Below are 17475 nucleotides of genomic sequence, written 5' to 3'. Positions count from 1 at the left end.
CGGTAGTGACGTTCCTTAAAGTTACACACAGATGTTTCAGACTTTTGAACACATTTACCTAAAAATGATGAGACCTGTCTATTCACACCCTGCAGCTATGAGAGAGAGGGACACAAGAATATTTCCTGATCATAAATTTAGGCGTGTGGCCTAAAATTAGTCTTAGCCAATAGACTAAAACATACACTGTTTCAGTAGTGACATGAAAAATGCGGGACACATTTTTTACATAAAGTTTCCTAATGTACAAAAAAAAAAAAAAAAAAGTGTATATATATATATATATAGTTTCAATAGATAATAAAAGGATCTTGGTAAACATCTAACATTTAAATACTTGAAATGATTTTAAAATGTGTTTTCTGGTTGTGGGACAGCAGTTTGCATTGATACATTGCTAGTCAATAATTAATCAAACTTAAGTTCTTAAAACACTTGTGCTCAGTGTATTAAATGATGTTATTCCTGTGTTTATTAGGGTCAACCAGAACTGTTTAATAAAGATGACCTGCTTCCCCTCGACCCAACCCAGGATCTGATCTTCCCCCCTGAGCTCATGGTTTGTTCCAAACCGTTCATTTGCCTTCACTATAAAGTAGGTTATGTAATGATGACTACAAGATTTTAAATAAAGTTTAAGCAAGGTTTAACAAAGGATCATTTGGTTTTAGTTTATTATTAATTCTGTTTTAGGCTTTGATTAGCAGCCTGCCAGAAGTTCAGGTGTTGTTATCAGCTAAACAACACGTTTGTTTGTTGTGTAATCATGGTCTGTTCTGCTTTTTGGCATTTAGAGACTGGCAGAGATCAAGGATCAGACCACTCAGAGGTTTTGTGGGGAGAGAATGACCTGGATCAGCCCAGGATCTCTAGACGAGCTGCTACAGCTGAAGACTGATTACCCACAAGCCCCTCTTGTCATGGGCAACACCAACATAGGTTGCGTATGGGCAAATTAGGCCAAATCTAAAAAACTCAAATAGAGTAAACTCCAATTTTTGTTTGATAATTTGTTATTATCAGCTACTATGACGTTTTACTCTGTTGTTTAATAAGGATTTCTCCTTTATTTTTAATTATTTTATTTTATTTTATTTTACTTTACAGGTCTGGATATGAAGTTCAAGGGTATCTTCCATCCTGTAATAATTTCGCCAACACGAGTGCCAGAACTGTTCAAGGTTAACCAAAAACCTGAGGGTATGTGTGTTAGCATATGAGCAGGTTTTTTTTTTTTTTTTCTTTTTTAATAGCATTTTATATACTATTAATATACTAGTATTTATTTGTATTTTATGGATAGTTCACCCAAAAATGAAACTTACCCCATGATTTAGTCACTCTCAAGCAATCCTAGGTGTATATGACTTTCTTTATTCAGACATATGCAATCAGAGTTATATTAAAAAATGTCCTTGCTTTTCCAAGCTTTATAATGGCAGTGAATGGGTGTTAAGATTTTGAAGCCCAATAAAGTCCATCTATCATAAAAAGTGCTCCGCATGGCTCCAGAGATTAATAAAGGCCTTCTGAAGTGAATTGATGCATCAGTGTTAGAAAAATATCTATTTTTTTTTTAAACTTTATAAACTGTAATCTGTAGTTTTTTCGTTAAAAAAACGTACATGCGTTTGTGATAAAGTAGCGTAGACTCCAGTGAGAATATGCTAGTCTCACGAGCACCAAGTTTTATTTAAAGCACAGGAAAACCAGTCTCTTCAGAAAAACTTGAGTAAATTGTGACAGAATTTTTATTTTTGCGTGAACTGCCCCTTTAAGGAACTGATATTCTGCAAGCGTTAATGAGTGGTTTGTATTTGTAGGTGTGTGTGTTGGAGCGGGATGCAGTATGACGGTTCTGAAGAGTGTGTTGGAGAAAAGTATAAATGATTTCCCACCGGAGAGCACACACATGTTTCGGGCTCTGCTCCAGCAGATAAACCTTGTGGGCGGACAGCAGATCCGAAACGTGGCTGTAAGTGTAAACAGTACCTGAATGCACAACATCACTCTTGCTACACTCACAAATTTACTCACTCATGGCAGTGAGTTCAGTGAAAAAATAAATATATATATTAATGTATATGATTTTAATTTTAGTGTAAGATTTAGTAATTTTCTTGTGATTTTGTTATATTTTTCATTTATAGTAGAAAAAAAAAATCGAGTACTTCTATTTATATTTTACTTTATTTAATCTTTATTTCAATCACTAAAAGCAATTTTTAATAGTTTTAGTTAACTATAACAAGATTGATCAACAGTAAGCATAACACTTTTTATTAATTTAATTGTTAATTTAAAATCATTTTTATTTCTAAAATAAGTTTTAGTGTTTAAGTGTTTTCTGTTATGTGCAAATTAATTATATTTGAACATTAAAACCCCAAATTAAATTAGAAAGTCATAAACAAAGCATAATTCAAATCATTTTAAATAAACACATAATAAAAAATAACTTTATTGTAAATATTAAATAGTTTTAAAAAGTGCATTCTATACAAAATCACAATTCCTCGATTTCTAAAAAATAAAATTGTGGCAAAACATTAAATTCAAATAAATCGATAAAATCTGAAAAATCGCCCGACCCTAATTTTATTTTTAAATGTTCAATTGTCAGTAGTCAAAATCGAATTAGTTTAAATTTAGTTTTTATTTTATTTATTTATATTTCTTATTTTTGTGGTTTGTTAACATATGTAGACACTGGGTGGCAATATTGTGAGCGCATTTCCGAACTCTGACCTGACGCCTGTCTTAGCTGCTGGGAGATGCACTCTAGTGGCACTTTCTAAAGGTAACCCAACTTCCTATATAATTTATAATATTTTAATTCAGGGTGATATTGAAATTTCACACTGCAGAGCACAGCTGAAACTGCTTGAAATTCCACATTTTGCATTAATTAGGGGTTCAAGCACGTAGTGCTGAAACCCTGTTGTAATTGTTAGAATGGTCACGGATTAGCGATCTCCACCTAAAACTGATAGTGCAGACCAAACCATAAGTCGTAGAGACTTGAAACTTGGAGGGATGGTAGGACTCACACTGCCTACAATGTGACCAAAGCTCACCCCAACCAGCCTGACGGGGGGCGCTACAGCGATCAAAAGTACGTAATTGCTTATAACTCCTAAACCGTCAGATGCTGACTCAAGTGTCTTATGTCGCTTGAATCCGTTGGACAAAATGCACACCTCAGATTTGATCATGACCCTTGGCGAAATTTTTGTTTTTTCCACATATTTGTGAAAATCTTGCTTTTGCGAACTAGTCCTAGGTTTTCACCTCACAAAAACCTTCAACTCACTGTTGCGAAGGGACGCCAAAACGTTCAAAATAAGCAGGGCCATTTTTAGTAAAATGCCTAAAACTCCTGAACGGAGTGAGATATCTCCACCAAATGCAGAACACTGAGGTCACAGGGAAAAAAATGCAGAGCTTGGCCACTTGGTGGCGCTATGAGAGGGAAAAAAATACATTTGTCCTATCAACATGAAAATCGATGTGCACGGTCTTGGTCCGAATTGCCACAAGTGGCTATAAGGACATTTGCGTATCTCAAAAAATATGGCCGCCATTGGCAATGAATTATGAGCGCCTATGAGCCGATTGGAAGAAAACTCGCTGGGCCTGTTCGACTCATGGCCTGAAAGGTCTGTGAGAAATCTGAAAGAAATCAGCCACACACATTAATCATATCATATTGTAGAACTCCTAATTCCAGACAAGTTTGCCTGTAGAACCACTGCTGTCAATCACATTGTTAAAAACCTACTTTTGCGAAATAGTCCTAGGGTCGTTATGTGTCAAATAATAATTCCTTGTGCTTTTCTGGGCACTCAAAGCGCTTTACATTTGAAGGGAGAATGATGTGGGCAAATTTAGTCAGGATGCCAGGGTTACACCCCTACTCTTTTTCAAAGGACATCCTGGGATTTTTAATGACCACAGAGAGTCAGGACCTCAGTTTAATGTCTCATCCAAAGGACGGTGCTCTTTGACAGTATAGTGTCCCCATCACTACACTGGGGCATTACAACCCACAAAGACCACAGGGTGAGCACCCCCTGCTGGCCTCACTAACACCACTTCCAGCAGCAACCTTGTTTTCCCAGGAGGTCTCCCATCCAGGTACTGACCAGGCTCAACCCTGCTTAGCTTCAGTGGGCAACCAGTCTTGGACTGCAGGGTGATATAGCTGCTGGCCGAAGAAGAAATAATATTGAAATTAGAATTGTATCTTGTTTCCCTTCGTTGAGTTGCGGTACAATTCTCTGGACTCTCTAGGTCAATAATTATCATAAAAAGTTGAAATTTACTCTTTGGGAAGGTATAGCAGGGTCGCTTAGAAAAGGGGCCTGTCCAAATTTACGTAAAATCCTATAAAGCCTAAAGGAAAGCTCAAAACTTCACAAAACCTGCTGAGCACTTGCGACAGGCGATTCTGAACAAGCATGCAATGTTTTAAGGACATCAGACCACAGTTGGTGCTATAACAGTTCTAAACATTTAAAAAAAAATATTTCTATGGTAAATTACCTGGATTAATCACTGCTTGCAGCTATATTTATGAGTGTATTCATGCACTTCAGTCATGTTTTCCTGACATGCATTTCACTTTTCTATTTGAATATCCATTTCAGATGGACGAAGGAGAGTACCTATCGATAAAGATTTTTACCTTGGATTTGCAAAGACTATTCTAAAGCCAGACGAGATAGTGTTGTCCGTTTTCATTCCAGCTTCAAGACCGGTAAGAAATCAACCGTCGGCTAGTTTCAGTGCTTTGAGCATTATTTACAAGCTTATCATGTTTTTTTCCCCAGAACGAGATCGTCCATGCCTTCCGACACGCCCCGCGTAAGGAAAACGCACTAGCTACGGTGAATGCTGGGATGCGCGTTTGGTTCAACGACAACTCAAATGTAGTGAAGGAGATCAGTATTTATTACGGAGGAGTGGGAGCCACCATCGTCAGCGCCGACCAAGCGTGCCAACAGATTGTAGGAAGGTACGACATGCATTTCCTTTGGAATTGGAGTAAAAGTTAAGTTGGCTAAATTTTGGGGTAGGAGTAAAATTTGTGTTGTTTTTGTGCTTTAACCCTTTTTTTCCATTCTCGAAGGCCTTGGGAGGAGGCGACGTTAAGCGATGCGTACAGCGTGCTGGTTGATGAGATCAAACTTGCGCCGTCGGCTCCAGGCGGGAAAGTGGACTTTCGCAGATCCCTGACTTTGAGCTTGCTTTTTAAATTCAACCTGCTCATCCTCCAACACCTGAAGGAAAAGGTATGAACCACTTTAGGAAATCGTTATCACATGGAGTTTCATTTTGTTTGTTATTTATGCGTGTCTCTTTTTACAGGATGTGACTCAGGGTGAAATACCCCAAAAGATGCAAAGTGCGATTCAGCCTCTCCCTAAACACATCCAGCCTGGCTACCAAGAGTTTCAGGTAGAGCTATGTGGTCTTTCATCATGTGTGTTTTTATAGTAGCTGTCCATAAATGAGCAAGATCATGGTCTCATGGTGCTCAAATGGGAAATTTGTGTTCAAATCCTGCTTGCAACATTCCCGAACCTGTTTCCTTTTTCTCTACCTGTTATTTCTGGTCCGTATCTGATTTTTTTTTTTAGTTAAAGGCCAGCAAAAAGCAAGAACTCTGAACTTGTAGAAGGTAAACAGTGGGCAGTGTGTGTTTTTTGTGTGTAGAATGTCTTGGAGGGTCAGTCTGGTCAAGATCCGGTGGGACGACCCATGATGCACCGGTCAGGTCTGAGCCACGCTACAGGAGAGGCCGTCTACTGTGATGACCTACCGCATACCAGCGATGAACTTTGCCTCGTGATCGTGACAAGCTCCAGGGCCCACGCCAAAATCACGTAAGACGTGTGCACACACTATGCATAATCAAAAATATATTACTTATTTATTTAAAAAAATTTCTAAATTTTCTAAGTTTCTAAATATCGTTGTTTTTTTGTTTACAAGTAAAATTAAATTACAATCTCAAAAATGGAATTCTCAAGTTTTTATTTATTAATTTATTGTTGTTAAAATAGCCTTTAAGGCTGATATGACAATGAATATATATATATTTATTTATTTAATTATTCATTAATACATTGTCATAAATATAACCTATACTGATATGGGAGTATTTATTTATATATATATATATTTATAACCTTTAATGCTGATATGGCAATGAATTTATTTATCTATTTATTGTCATAAATATAGCCTTAAAGACTGAATTTATTTATTTATTTATTTATTTATTGTCATAAATATAACCTTTGATGGTGATATGGCAATGAATTTGTTTGTTTATTTATTTGTTGCCATAAATATAGCCTTAAAGACTAAATTAATTAATTAATTAATTTATTTATTTATTTATTAATTTTTATTTATTGTCATAAATATAACCATAGATGCTGATGACCATTTATTTATTTATTTATTTGTTTGTTTATTGTCATAAATATAACCTTTAATGCTGATATGACAGCTAATTAATTAATGTATTTATTGATTAGTTAATTAATGAATTTATTTATTTATTAATTAATTCAATTTATTTATTTATTGTCATAAATATAAGCTATACTGATATGGGATCCTGATGCTGATATGGCAATGCATTTGTTTGTTTATTTATTTGTTGTCATAAATATAGCCTTAAAGAATGAATTTATTTATTTATTGTCATAAATATTACCTTTGATGCTGATATGACTATTTATTTATTTATTGATTGATTTTTATTGTCATAAATATAACCATAGATGCTGATGACCATTTATTTATTTATTTATTTTATTATTTAGTTATTTGTTTATTGTCATAAATATAACCTTTAATGCTGATATGACAGCTAATTAATTAATAAATAAATATATTTATTGATTAATTAATTTATTTATTGTCATAAATATTACCTTTGATGCTGATATGACTATTTATTTATTTATTTATTCATTCATTCATTCATTCATTCATTATCATAAATATAACATTTGGTGGTGATATGACCATTTATTTATTTTCATAAATATATCCTTAAAGATTAATATGGAAATAAATAAATATTTATTTATTTCCATATTAATCTTTAAGGATATATTTATAAATATTTATTTATTTATTTTCATAAATATATCTTTCAATGCTAATATGACAATGGACTTTTTTGTTTGATTGTTTATTTACTCACTGTGATGAAATGTAGACTTAATCCTAATATTGCAATATACATATATTTTTATTTATGTTTTTTGTCATTAATATAGCCTTTGCTGATAAGGAAATTAATATTAATTTATTTATTAAATAATAAGTCATAGTTGTTTATTACTTTGACACTGAATTGAACCCAGCAACGGAATAAATGAGTAACTTCACATCTAAATGATTATATTTTTTTACCGTCACAGTCACATTGACTTTAGTGAAGCTCTGAAGCTGCCCGGTGTGGTGGACGTAATCACCACTAAAGACATACCAGGCAAAAAGTTCAGACCCTTCTCAGGATATAATGAAGAGCTGCTGGTTGAAGATGAGGTGTGTGTAATATATATTATTTCTTTGATTATTTTAATTGTGTATTAAACTTATACAAAATAAGACAGAATTTGTGATCTTAAACTCTTCTGCATCCTCAGGTTACCTGTGTTGGTCAGATGGTTTGCGCCGTGGTCGCAGATTCCAAAGCACACGCTAAACGTGGTGCGGCAGCAGTGAAGATCAGCTACGAAGATCTGCAGGATCGCATCTTCACTTTGGAGGTGAGAAGAACTAATTTTCCGCTCTCATTTTTCTCACCTAACATCATTGCATTCTTACAGAGCTGCTGTTGGATCTTGTTTTTAGGAGGCCATTGAGAAAGAGTCTTTCTTCCTACCTAAGAGACTAATTGAGCGAGGAGATGTGGAAAAGGGTTTGAGAGAGGCCGAACAAGTGTATGAAGGTAAGATACTCTTCCTTTCTGATCTTCCCTTCATTCATGGTTTATAACACAGTTCTGCATGGTTCACAGGAGAGATTCGGATTGGAGGACAGGAGCATTTCTACTTGGAAACACAGAGTTTTCTGGTCATTCCAGTTGGGGAAGAGAAAGAGATGAAAGTTTATTTATCCACCCAACACCCAGCATTTACACAAGTAGGATTTATATCTTATATAAATTTATATCTATCTATGTAATTATTAATGCAATTAAGCTGATAGATCATGCAGAAAGTTTGTTTGTTCCAATTCGTAGTAGGACTAAAGCTGTGGCTTTTTTTTTTTTTTTTTTTTTTTTTTTTTATTCTTATTTTATTTGGTTTACTATGTTTTATTTATTACATTTTATTAGTTATTTTCTTATATTTTTTAATTTTGTTTTTTAATTATATTCAGTCTATTATGTAAAAGATAAATATGTAAAAGAAAGTTTGTTGGTATTTTATTTTATTTTATTTTATTTTATTTTATTTTTGCAGACGAGAAGATGTATAAGGATATTTGTTTCTAGTCACTGTAGGTGTCAGTAGCTCAAACTTTGTTTTATTTATTTTTTTATTTATGTATTTATATTTTTGTTTTAATTATATTCATTTGTATTATTTTATGTTTTGCAGGCCAGGGAGATAAATATGTACAAGAAAGTTTGTTGGTTCCTATTTTGAGTCAGTAGCTGAAACTTTTTAGTATTTTATTTTATTTCTTGCAGATTAATTAATTTTTTTTTTTTCCCCTTTAATTTTAAACATGTACAAAAAAGTTTTTCTCAGTTAATTTTAGGAGTTAGTAGGTGAGATATTTATTTATTTATTTTAATGTAATTTTATTTATTTATTTATTTTAAATATCTGTTTGTTTTATTATGTTTTTATTATTAATATTTTATTTTATTACACTTTATTTATTTTTATATTAAATTTTTTATCTTGTTTCATTATATTCATTGCATTATTTTATGTTTTGCAGTCCAGGGAAATAAACATGTAAAGAAAGTTTGTTGGTTCCTATTTGTTGTATATTTTATTTTATTTTATTTTATTTTATTTTATTTTATTTTATTTTATTTTATTTTATTTTGTTTATTTTTCTTTTTGGCAGATCAGGAGATAAACATGTACAAGAACATTCCTAATCCTAAACATTCCTAATCATTGTAGGTGTCAACAGCTATTATTATTTTTATTTTATTATTTTTGTTTTATTATTTTTTATTTTATTTTACTTTATTTATTGCAGATTATGGAGATAAAAACATATTCAAAAGTTTGTTTCAATTAATTTTAGGAGTTAGTAGGTGAGACATTTATGTTGTTCTGTTTTTTATTGTTATTTTTTTTAAATATTTATTTGTTTTATTATGTCTTTTTATTATTTTATTTATTGTTTTACAATTTTATTTATTGTATTGGCCAGGGAAATAAACTTGTACAAGAAAGATTGTTGGCTCCTATTTGTTGTAGGAGTTTATTTTATTTTATTTTTATTTTATTTTTTACTTTAATTTTTTCATATTAAGGAGATAAACATTTATAAAAACATTTTTGCAATTCAAATTATTTTATTTTATTTCTTGCAGATCATAAACATGTACAAGAAATAGATATTTTTCATTCTAATCTGTTATAGGAGGCAGTAGCTGAGACACTGGGAATCCCGTCCAATCGTGTTTCTTGTCACGTTAAGCGAATAGGCGGAGCCTTCGGAGGCAAGGTCACCAAAACTGCCATTTTGGCCTCCATCACTGCAGTCGCTGCTTGGAAGTAAGTTGAAATAAGGACACAAACAACAGAATGGAAGATTCATCAAAGATTCAATAAATTTGTATTTACCAAATTAGGATTTTTACTATGCAGCAGTTTGGCAAGTACAACACTTTCTTTCCTTCTCTGTTTAGAACTGGACGTGCAGTACGATGTGTTTTAGAGAGAGGAGAAGACATGCTAATAACCGGAGGACGCCACCCAGTGTGGGCAAAATATAAGGCTAGTGCTTTTTCTGTACATTTAATCCTACAACAGCTAATAAACACTGACATTTAAATATATATATATATATATATATTATGCAATCTGTATTCATGTAATTTATTTGCATGTTTTGACCCCAACAGGTAGGCTTTATGAAGAACGGGAGGATAACGGCAGCTGATTTCCAATACTACGCCAATGCTGGAAATGCAGCAGATGAATCCGTACTGGTGAGATGACTTGCCTTCTTATAGACAGCTATGTGAAAATCATTGGAGAACATATAGTATGAATTTACAGTATGTATACTGTATCACTATTCTTAAATTTTACTCTTTCAGGTGGCAGAGAAGATCCTCCTGCATCTCGATAACGCCTATAACATCATAAACCTGCGTGGACGATCTGCGGCCTGCAAGACCAACCTGCCCTCCAACACTGCGTTCAGAGGGTTCGGTGTGCCCCAGTGCTTGCTGGTTGTTGAAAGTATGATCGATAATGTTGCACTCAAACTCGGGCGTCTGCCTGAAGAGGTCAGTGTCACAAAAACATCTTTTGCTCTTGCCCCATTGGGGTTTTTTTTCCATCTCTGGTCATTTTTATTTCATTTTTGCAGATCAGGGAGATTAACATGTACAAGGAAGTTTCCCTCACTCCCTACAAGATGGAGTTCGACCCGGAGAATCTCGTTCGCTGTTGGAACGAGTGCATGGAAAAAGCTGACGTCAAGCAGCGCCGCCAGGCCATCGATCTCTTTAACCAGCAGAACCAGTTCAGAAAGAGAGGAATCGCCATTGTACCCGTCAGATTTGGCATTGGGTTCACTGATGGCTTCCTCAACCAGGTTACAATCTCCTAAAACACGCCACAGTCTCTCGTACGTTTTTTTAACTGAACCCCAAATGATCTGTTGGTGTCTTCATTTGTTTTTTTAACAAAGGCTGCCGCTCTCGTGCATATTTATAAGGATGGGACTGTGCTAGTGAGCCACGGCGGGACGGAAATGGGCCAGGGCGTACACACTAAGATTCAACAGGTAGCACTTTCAGCTTTTTTGCATGTATCTGTAGCCATTTCATAGTTTTTGGGCTGATCTCAGCTGTTTTCTCACAGGTGGCGAGTCGAGAGCTGAATATTCCTACTACTTTGATCCACATTTCTGAGACCAGCACACAGTGCGTCCCAAATACCTCCCCATCTGGTGCGTCCTTTGGTACTGATGCTAATGGGATGGCCGTGAAGGTATCGAACACCAGATTTTGAAGCATCAGATCATTCTAGATTTATTTATCTTGTCTATAGGAGGAACGTTTGAAGAAATCATGTTTTAATGTCTGTTTTTGGATTGTTTAAATGATACTTTTGCAGGATGCCTGCCAAATACTGTACAGCAGACTAGAACCAGTCAGAAAGAAGAATCCTAAGGGAACATGGCAAGACTGGGTAAAGTGGACAAACTATTAAAAATTATTATTTTTGATTCAAAATAAAATGATGGGTACAACTATTTGTGCTAAAATGTCTTATATGGATGGCACACATAGTTCTGATTTTAAAATCTGATAGAATCAGCCACGTTCAATACAGTTCTGAAATAGTTGCACATTACTTGACTTGTATTAATCATTATATATTAATATTTAAAGTTAAATTAACTATGTTATTTGGCAGAAGATTCAATTTGTAATTTATTATTTGCTTAATATTTTATTGATACATTTAATATATTAAATATATTTTTATATATATTCATAATTATATATTAATAATAATATATTTGTGTTTTATGGAAGGTAATTGCAAGTTCTTATCTCACAATTCTGACTTTTTCTCGCAAATGCGAATCTTGCAATTTTTACTTGTTTCTCAGAATTGTGCACTATAATCTTGCAGTTCTGAGAAATGGAGTCAGAATTCTATGAGATAAACTCATAATTGCAAGTTATAAAATTAGTGTAGCAGGATATGAACTTGCAATTCAGATGTTTTTTTCTTGCAACTGTGAGTTTATATATCACAATTCTTATTTTTCAATTGTTTTTTTTTTTTCTTAGAATTGTAAGATATAAACTCACGATTGCAAATTATACAATCAGAATTCGCAATTGCGAGAAATGAAGTCAGAATTCCAGGAAAAACTCACAATTCTCTTTTTTTCTTGTAATTCAGATTTTTTTTTTCTCAGAATTGTGAGATATAAACCCCCAAATTTGAGTTATAAAATCAGAATAGCGGGATATGAACTCGCAATTGTGAGAATTTTTATTTTCGCAATTGCGAGTTTATATATCGCAATTCTTTTTTTTTTTTCCTTGCAATTCTGATTTTTGTCCCCCTCAGAATTAATAAACTATCAATTGTGAGTTATAAACGCAAGTTCTGAGGGGGATCTTACAATTATGACTTGATAACGCACAATCAGGAAAAGTCAGAATTATGACTTTATTTCTCAGAATTCTGAAATGTATTTCTCAGAATTGTGAGTTTATATTGTGCAATTCTGACTTTATAACTCGCAACTGCGAGTTCATCTCTCACAAATAGCGGGATATGAACTTGCAGTTGCGAGAAATAAAGCAGTATATGAACTTGCAATTCCAAGAAAAAATTGCAATTCTGATTTTTTTTTTTCTCACAATTGCGAGTTTATTGCAATTTAGATTTTTTTTCTCACAATTCTGATTGTTTTTTTTTTTTTCAGAATTTTAAGATATAAACTCACAATTGCGAGTTATAAATTCCAGTTCTGAGGGGGAAGACTCGTATGTTCTCAGAATTGCGAGTTCATATTTTACAATTCTGACTTGACTTGCAATTGGAAAAAAAAAGAACTTTTAAAGAGTTTTTATCTTGCAGTTCTGACTTTATTTCTCAGAATTCTGAAATGTATTTCTCAGAATTTTTAGTTTATATCACGCAATACTGACTTTTTAAAAGTCAGTATTGCGAGTTCCTATCTCACAAAAGTCTGAATTGCGAGATATAAGCCTCGAGAAAAAAGTCTAAATTGTGAGATCATTTTGTCAGAATTACTTTTAAGTTTTATTATGTGACAGAAATGGTTTTCCATAGTGTTTTATTTAAAAAGTATTTATTACATTTAATACAGTTGTTACTATTTATTACTAAATGTTGGTGTTTTTTTTATATTAAAGCAATAAGCTGTTCAAACCCATGTGTTACAGGCCATGTTTAATTATTATTATTATTATTATTATTAATATTTTTTTTATATAAATGTATTATGTATGTTTATATATTTGATTTTTACATATTTATTTAATTATGTCTTTAAAGATAACAGCAGCATTTTTGGAGAAGATCAGTCTGTCAGCCACGGGATTCTACAAGTAAACTATCAAAATTTATTTTAAAGGAGAGTTTTTGCTTTTTAAATATACTTTGAGACATTAAAAGGAGTGTTTGTCAACAGTGTGATCTTCAAAAAAACTAAAGCTTAAAAGTAGTCAAAACATGGAGGATTTCTTTGATGCTTAATGAGAGTTTTGTCTGTATTCAGAGGTCAAGATCTAGACATGGACTGGGAGAAGCAGGAAGGCAAGCCGTACGCTTACTTCACCTATGCGGTGGGTTGCAGTGAGGTTGAGCTGGACTGTTTGACCGGAGAATACAGGGTAAATCCAGATGTAATGATGTACATTTTCTGCTGTCTAGTTACTGTAAAACTCATCTGACATACTGTATCATTACTCATAGACCTTGAGGACAGATATCGTTGCTGATATTGGCAGAAGTATAAATCCGTCCATTGACATTGGTCAGGTAAGATCTATACGATGTTTCCTCTCTTACTAAAAAATAATTTTGTGTTTATTTTTAAAATATATAATGCATACACCAGTGGTTAATAGATATATCTCATTATTAGCCATTATTTTTACCCAGTATGATGAGTGTTAGCTCCCTTTGCGTCAGGTCCAAGAGTAAATTTTGAGCAAAAAATTTTTCATATTTCAATTTTTTCATATTATGATAGATTGAGGGAGCGTTCACGCAGGGTCTGGGTCTCTACACCATGGAGGAGCTCAAGTTTTCTCCGTCGGGTGTTCTGTACACACGTGGACCGGGCCAGTACAAGATCCCGTCCTTCTGTGACATCCCTCTGAAGTTTAACGTCTACCTTTTAGCCGGCTCAGCCAACCCTCACGCCATCTATTCATCAAAGGTAATTCACTCATTTTCTCTTTCAAGTTTTAGTTTATATCAGAGTCCTTTTTTTTTCGATTTTGTGGAATCGTTGTTGTTCACTTCACATATAAATGCTTATGTTGTGCCCCAGTTACGATTTTTCGTACCATTTTAGTGTTTTCCAGATCTGTTGTAGATGTCACGTCACTGCAAACTAAACCTTTCCCATCCTCTTGCTTAAGGGAATTGGAGAGCCGTGTGTGTTTCTGGGCAGTTCTGTATTCTTGGCTATCAAAGACGCTGTGACTGCTGCCCGAAAAGATGCAGGTTTAACCGGCCCGTTCCAGCTGAACAGCCCTGCCACCCCAGAACGGGCATGTCTGGCCTGCGCCACACAATTCACAAAGATGGTATGAGAATTACAGGAAGCCATTTGTGCTTTTTAAGTCCAAATCTAGATTAAATGAATCCTTAATTAAAATAAATATGGTAAAAAGTCCTTTAACCCTTAAAGACCTAGAACATTTTCAGGGCACCTGATACACCTGCACTTTTCTTTACTTTTTCAGACCTATTCTAGCAGTCAGCTAATTTAAGTCCCAATTTTCCTTGTGTCTTCTGTAAGAATGAATGAATTTCTAAACTTTTTAAGAAAATCGCAAGCAACAAGTGGAGGTTTTTTACTGTGTACTCGAACAGAAACTCCTCAAGTTTGGATTTTTTTCTTTAGAAAGTTGTATTTGGGTGTTTTACACTTCCAAATAAAATTTTATCTACATATAACATTCCCCAAGCAAGTTATAGCCATTTATTACAATATTGTTATAGGCGCGATTCAGGGAAAAACAGGTCAACTTAGTTTACTGACAATATAGATGTGTTCAAAAATGTTTAGGAAGAAAAGTAAATGGAAACAGTGTTACATAATAACAAAACAGTAAAAAAAAAAGTTTTTTTCAGAGAGATATAATTTTTAATCAGTGTATGAACAACAAACGCAAACCATGCAGCAAGTAGAAAACACCGGCACAAGTGAAATCATGCAAATGTGTTATTTTGTGTTTGTTTTCATGCGCGTATGACGCATTTTACTTTTCACTTTGAGTTTGTTCAGATTTCCAAAGAAACATGTTAATTGGTGGTCAGTGTTGGGGGTAACGCATTACAAGTAACATTAGTAACAGTAATACTACTTTTTTCAAGTAACTAGTAAAGTAATGCATTACTTTTTAATTTATAAGAAAATATCTTTAGTTACTTTTTCAAATAAGTAACGCTAGTTACTTTTTTCCCCATTTATTGATTGACAAGTCTCCTGTCGGTAAATTGGGAGTAAACATGATGTTACTGTATTCTAGACTAAATGTGAACATGTATTAATTCATCTCACTCACAAAAAACAGATTCAGTATTCCTCGAAATTAATAAAAACAGTGAAATGCAAACTCAGAATATGACGCAACCCTAAAATAATTAAATATGTTAAATAGCCTTTATGTATTTAATTCCATTTTATTAACTGGTTTCTTTGCTGCTGACCTTCGATGATGCAATTCAATCATAGTAATAAGCAAAAATTACTTTAGATAAACTAACATTTGTGCTTCATTTTTTTAATAGCTGAAGAGTGATCTCATGCATAAATGTACTTTTCTTTCAGCCTGAGGTGAATTCATTTCACTTTTGGTGTAAAATGGCTTTTACATTAGAATTGTTTTATATTAAAAACAAAGAAGCAAGCCCTGCCCAGATGTAAAAAGTAACTCAAAAGTAATGTAACGCATTACTTTCTATAAAAAGTAACTAAGTAACGTAATTAGTTACTTTTTCAGGAAGTAGCGCAAAATTGTAATGCATTACTTTTAAAAGTAACTTTCCCCAACACTGTTGGTGGTTCAAAAGTCCAAAACTTATGTTTATTGGTTGAATAGATGACAGTTTGAACCAATCTGGGCACGGGGATGGGACTAAGTGTCAACAATCGTTCCTGTTTGGCTCAGAAGAACAAAATGCATTGTTTTCTTCTGACGAATCAATGCGATCAAAATTTGATGATGTAATCACGTTCACTACAGAGCCTCTGAAAATCCAAATGAGATGCATGTGATATTGGAAAAAGCTGAGAATCTCATTTAGATTGTATTAGCGGTTCAAAATTTATTAAATATATTAAACAAAAGTTATTTTTAGCCGCGGGCGACTATTTCAGTCTTTGAGGGTTATACCTTGTTAATCAATTGTCACTTTAAATTTTTGTTTATATATATATATATTAATATAGTTTTGTGTTTAACAGGTTGCCCAAAGTGGATCAACTTCTGGACCAGCTCAGCCATGGGCTCTGGACATCTGAAAACAACATCATCCTCATCTTATCATATTACATTTTGATTTAAAGCTATAGTGTTGCTCTTATCAAATCACAAGACATTTATTGCATTTATATAGACGCAAGGCAGTCACCTGATTTAACACCAAACTATTGTCAGAAGCGGAAGAACTCTGCACGCATTCACATCTCAAGAACAATTCGAAGATATTCAAGCTTATTATTAACATATCTAAATTGCTCTCACATAAATCATAAATCACCTGACATATACGAATTGCTTTAACAGCTATTAGAATGTGTGTTCAATTCATCTCTAGCCTACTACTGACCAATCAAGTTCCTTTTTGCGTTTATGAAACATTAACTGCATAATAAAAAATATTAAGAAGTTAGAAGTCACTGACATTTAAATTGAGGTTAAGAGTTTGACCTGATAGCCAGTTTATGAGCTCAAAGTCTCAATGGAAAAAATGACAGCTTTAGTTGAGGCATTACAGAGATTGAATAATAATCTGTTGTTTTTCTTCACACATTGATGGACCAGGGTTTGGTTTTTAAGAACCAAAACGATAAACCTGAAATAATGTAAAATATTATTACAAATAAAATCTAATCTGTTAAATTGAGAATGTGAATTTACTGTATTAATACCGTTCACGCACCATTCCTAGTAAAGCAGTCTTTACATACGCATATTGTCCACAGTAGCTCGAGAAGAGAAACTATCGCTCAGGCCTTTCTCTCTCTCTCTCCGTGTGGCTGCTATCGCTTTTTTAACAGCAAAAAACAACTTTTTTTTTTCCAACAAAAAATAAAATTGCCTGTGCCCTGCTAAACTGAATATAGACAAATGTCCCAAATGGAACACTTAATGTGCACTTGTGGTCTTATGGACTGACAATGGCGTGTCCATTTAGTCCACGAGACCGTTCGGTGTCCCATTCGTCATTTTAGCACTCAGAATGGTGCTTCTACCCAACAGTCAAAACGGCATTCATCACAAAAGTGCGG

General features: G+C 33.6%; 1 protein-coding gene across 2 annotated transcripts in view; it reads left to right on the top strand.

Annotated features, from left to right (window-relative positions):
• LOC127153718 (aldehyde oxidase 1-like) overlaps nucleotides 1-17093 on the top strand; it is a 90113-nt gene extending 73020 nt beyond the window's left edge. For both annotated transcript variants that reach the window (XM_051094962.1, XM_051094961.1), the window contains 28 exons: nucleotides 479-559; nucleotides 795-939; nucleotides 1108-1200; nucleotides 1824-1975; nucleotides 2707-2800; nucleotides 4650-4759; nucleotides 4833-5017; nucleotides 5132-5294; nucleotides 5371-5460; nucleotides 5719-5888; nucleotides 7446-7572; nucleotides 7674-7796; nucleotides 7882-7978; nucleotides 8048-8172; nucleotides 9643-9776; nucleotides 9911-9998; nucleotides 10127-10213; nucleotides 10325-10516; nucleotides 10600-10827; nucleotides 10924-11019; nucleotides 11097-11225; nucleotides 11352-11426; nucleotides 13281-13333; nucleotides 13504-13618; nucleotides 13701-13766; nucleotides 13981-14169; nucleotides 14375-14542; nucleotides 16429-17093. In XM_051094962.1, the coding sequence (XP_050950919.1) occupies nucleotides 479-559; nucleotides 795-939; nucleotides 1108-1200; nucleotides 1824-1975; nucleotides 2707-2800; nucleotides 4650-4759; nucleotides 4833-5017; nucleotides 5132-5294; nucleotides 5371-5460; nucleotides 5719-5888; nucleotides 7446-7572; nucleotides 7674-7796; nucleotides 7882-7978; nucleotides 8048-8172; nucleotides 9643-9776; nucleotides 9911-9998; nucleotides 10127-10213; nucleotides 10325-10516; nucleotides 10600-10827; nucleotides 10924-11019; nucleotides 11097-11225; nucleotides 11352-11426; nucleotides 13281-13333; nucleotides 13504-13618; nucleotides 13701-13766; nucleotides 13981-14169; nucleotides 14375-14542; nucleotides 16429-16485 (3432 nt within the window). In that variant the 3' untranslated portion in view covers nucleotides 16486-17093. The remainder of the gene's footprint in view (nucleotides 1-478; nucleotides 560-794; nucleotides 940-1107; nucleotides 1201-1823; nucleotides 1976-2706; nucleotides 2801-4649; nucleotides 4760-4832; nucleotides 5018-5131; nucleotides 5295-5370; nucleotides 5461-5718; nucleotides 5889-7445; nucleotides 7573-7673; nucleotides 7797-7881; nucleotides 7979-8047; nucleotides 8173-9642; nucleotides 9777-9910; nucleotides 9999-10126; nucleotides 10214-10324; nucleotides 10517-10599; nucleotides 10828-10923; nucleotides 11020-11096; nucleotides 11226-11351; nucleotides 11427-13280; nucleotides 13334-13503; nucleotides 13619-13700; nucleotides 13767-13980; nucleotides 14170-14374; nucleotides 14543-16428) is intronic.
• The last annotated feature ends 382 nt before the right edge of the window (nucleotides 17094-17475 follow it).

Source organism: Labeo rohita, chromosome 22 (assembly GCF_022985175.1).
Source record: "Labeo rohita strain BAU-BD-2019 chromosome 22, IGBB_LRoh.1.0, whole genome shotgun sequence".
Taxonomy (NCBI): domain Eukaryota; kingdom Metazoa; phylum Chordata; class Actinopteri; order Cypriniformes; family Cyprinidae; genus Labeo; species Labeo rohita.
Note: the sequence above shows the minus strand (reverse complement) of the source record. Positions and strands in the feature narration are given on the sequence as shown.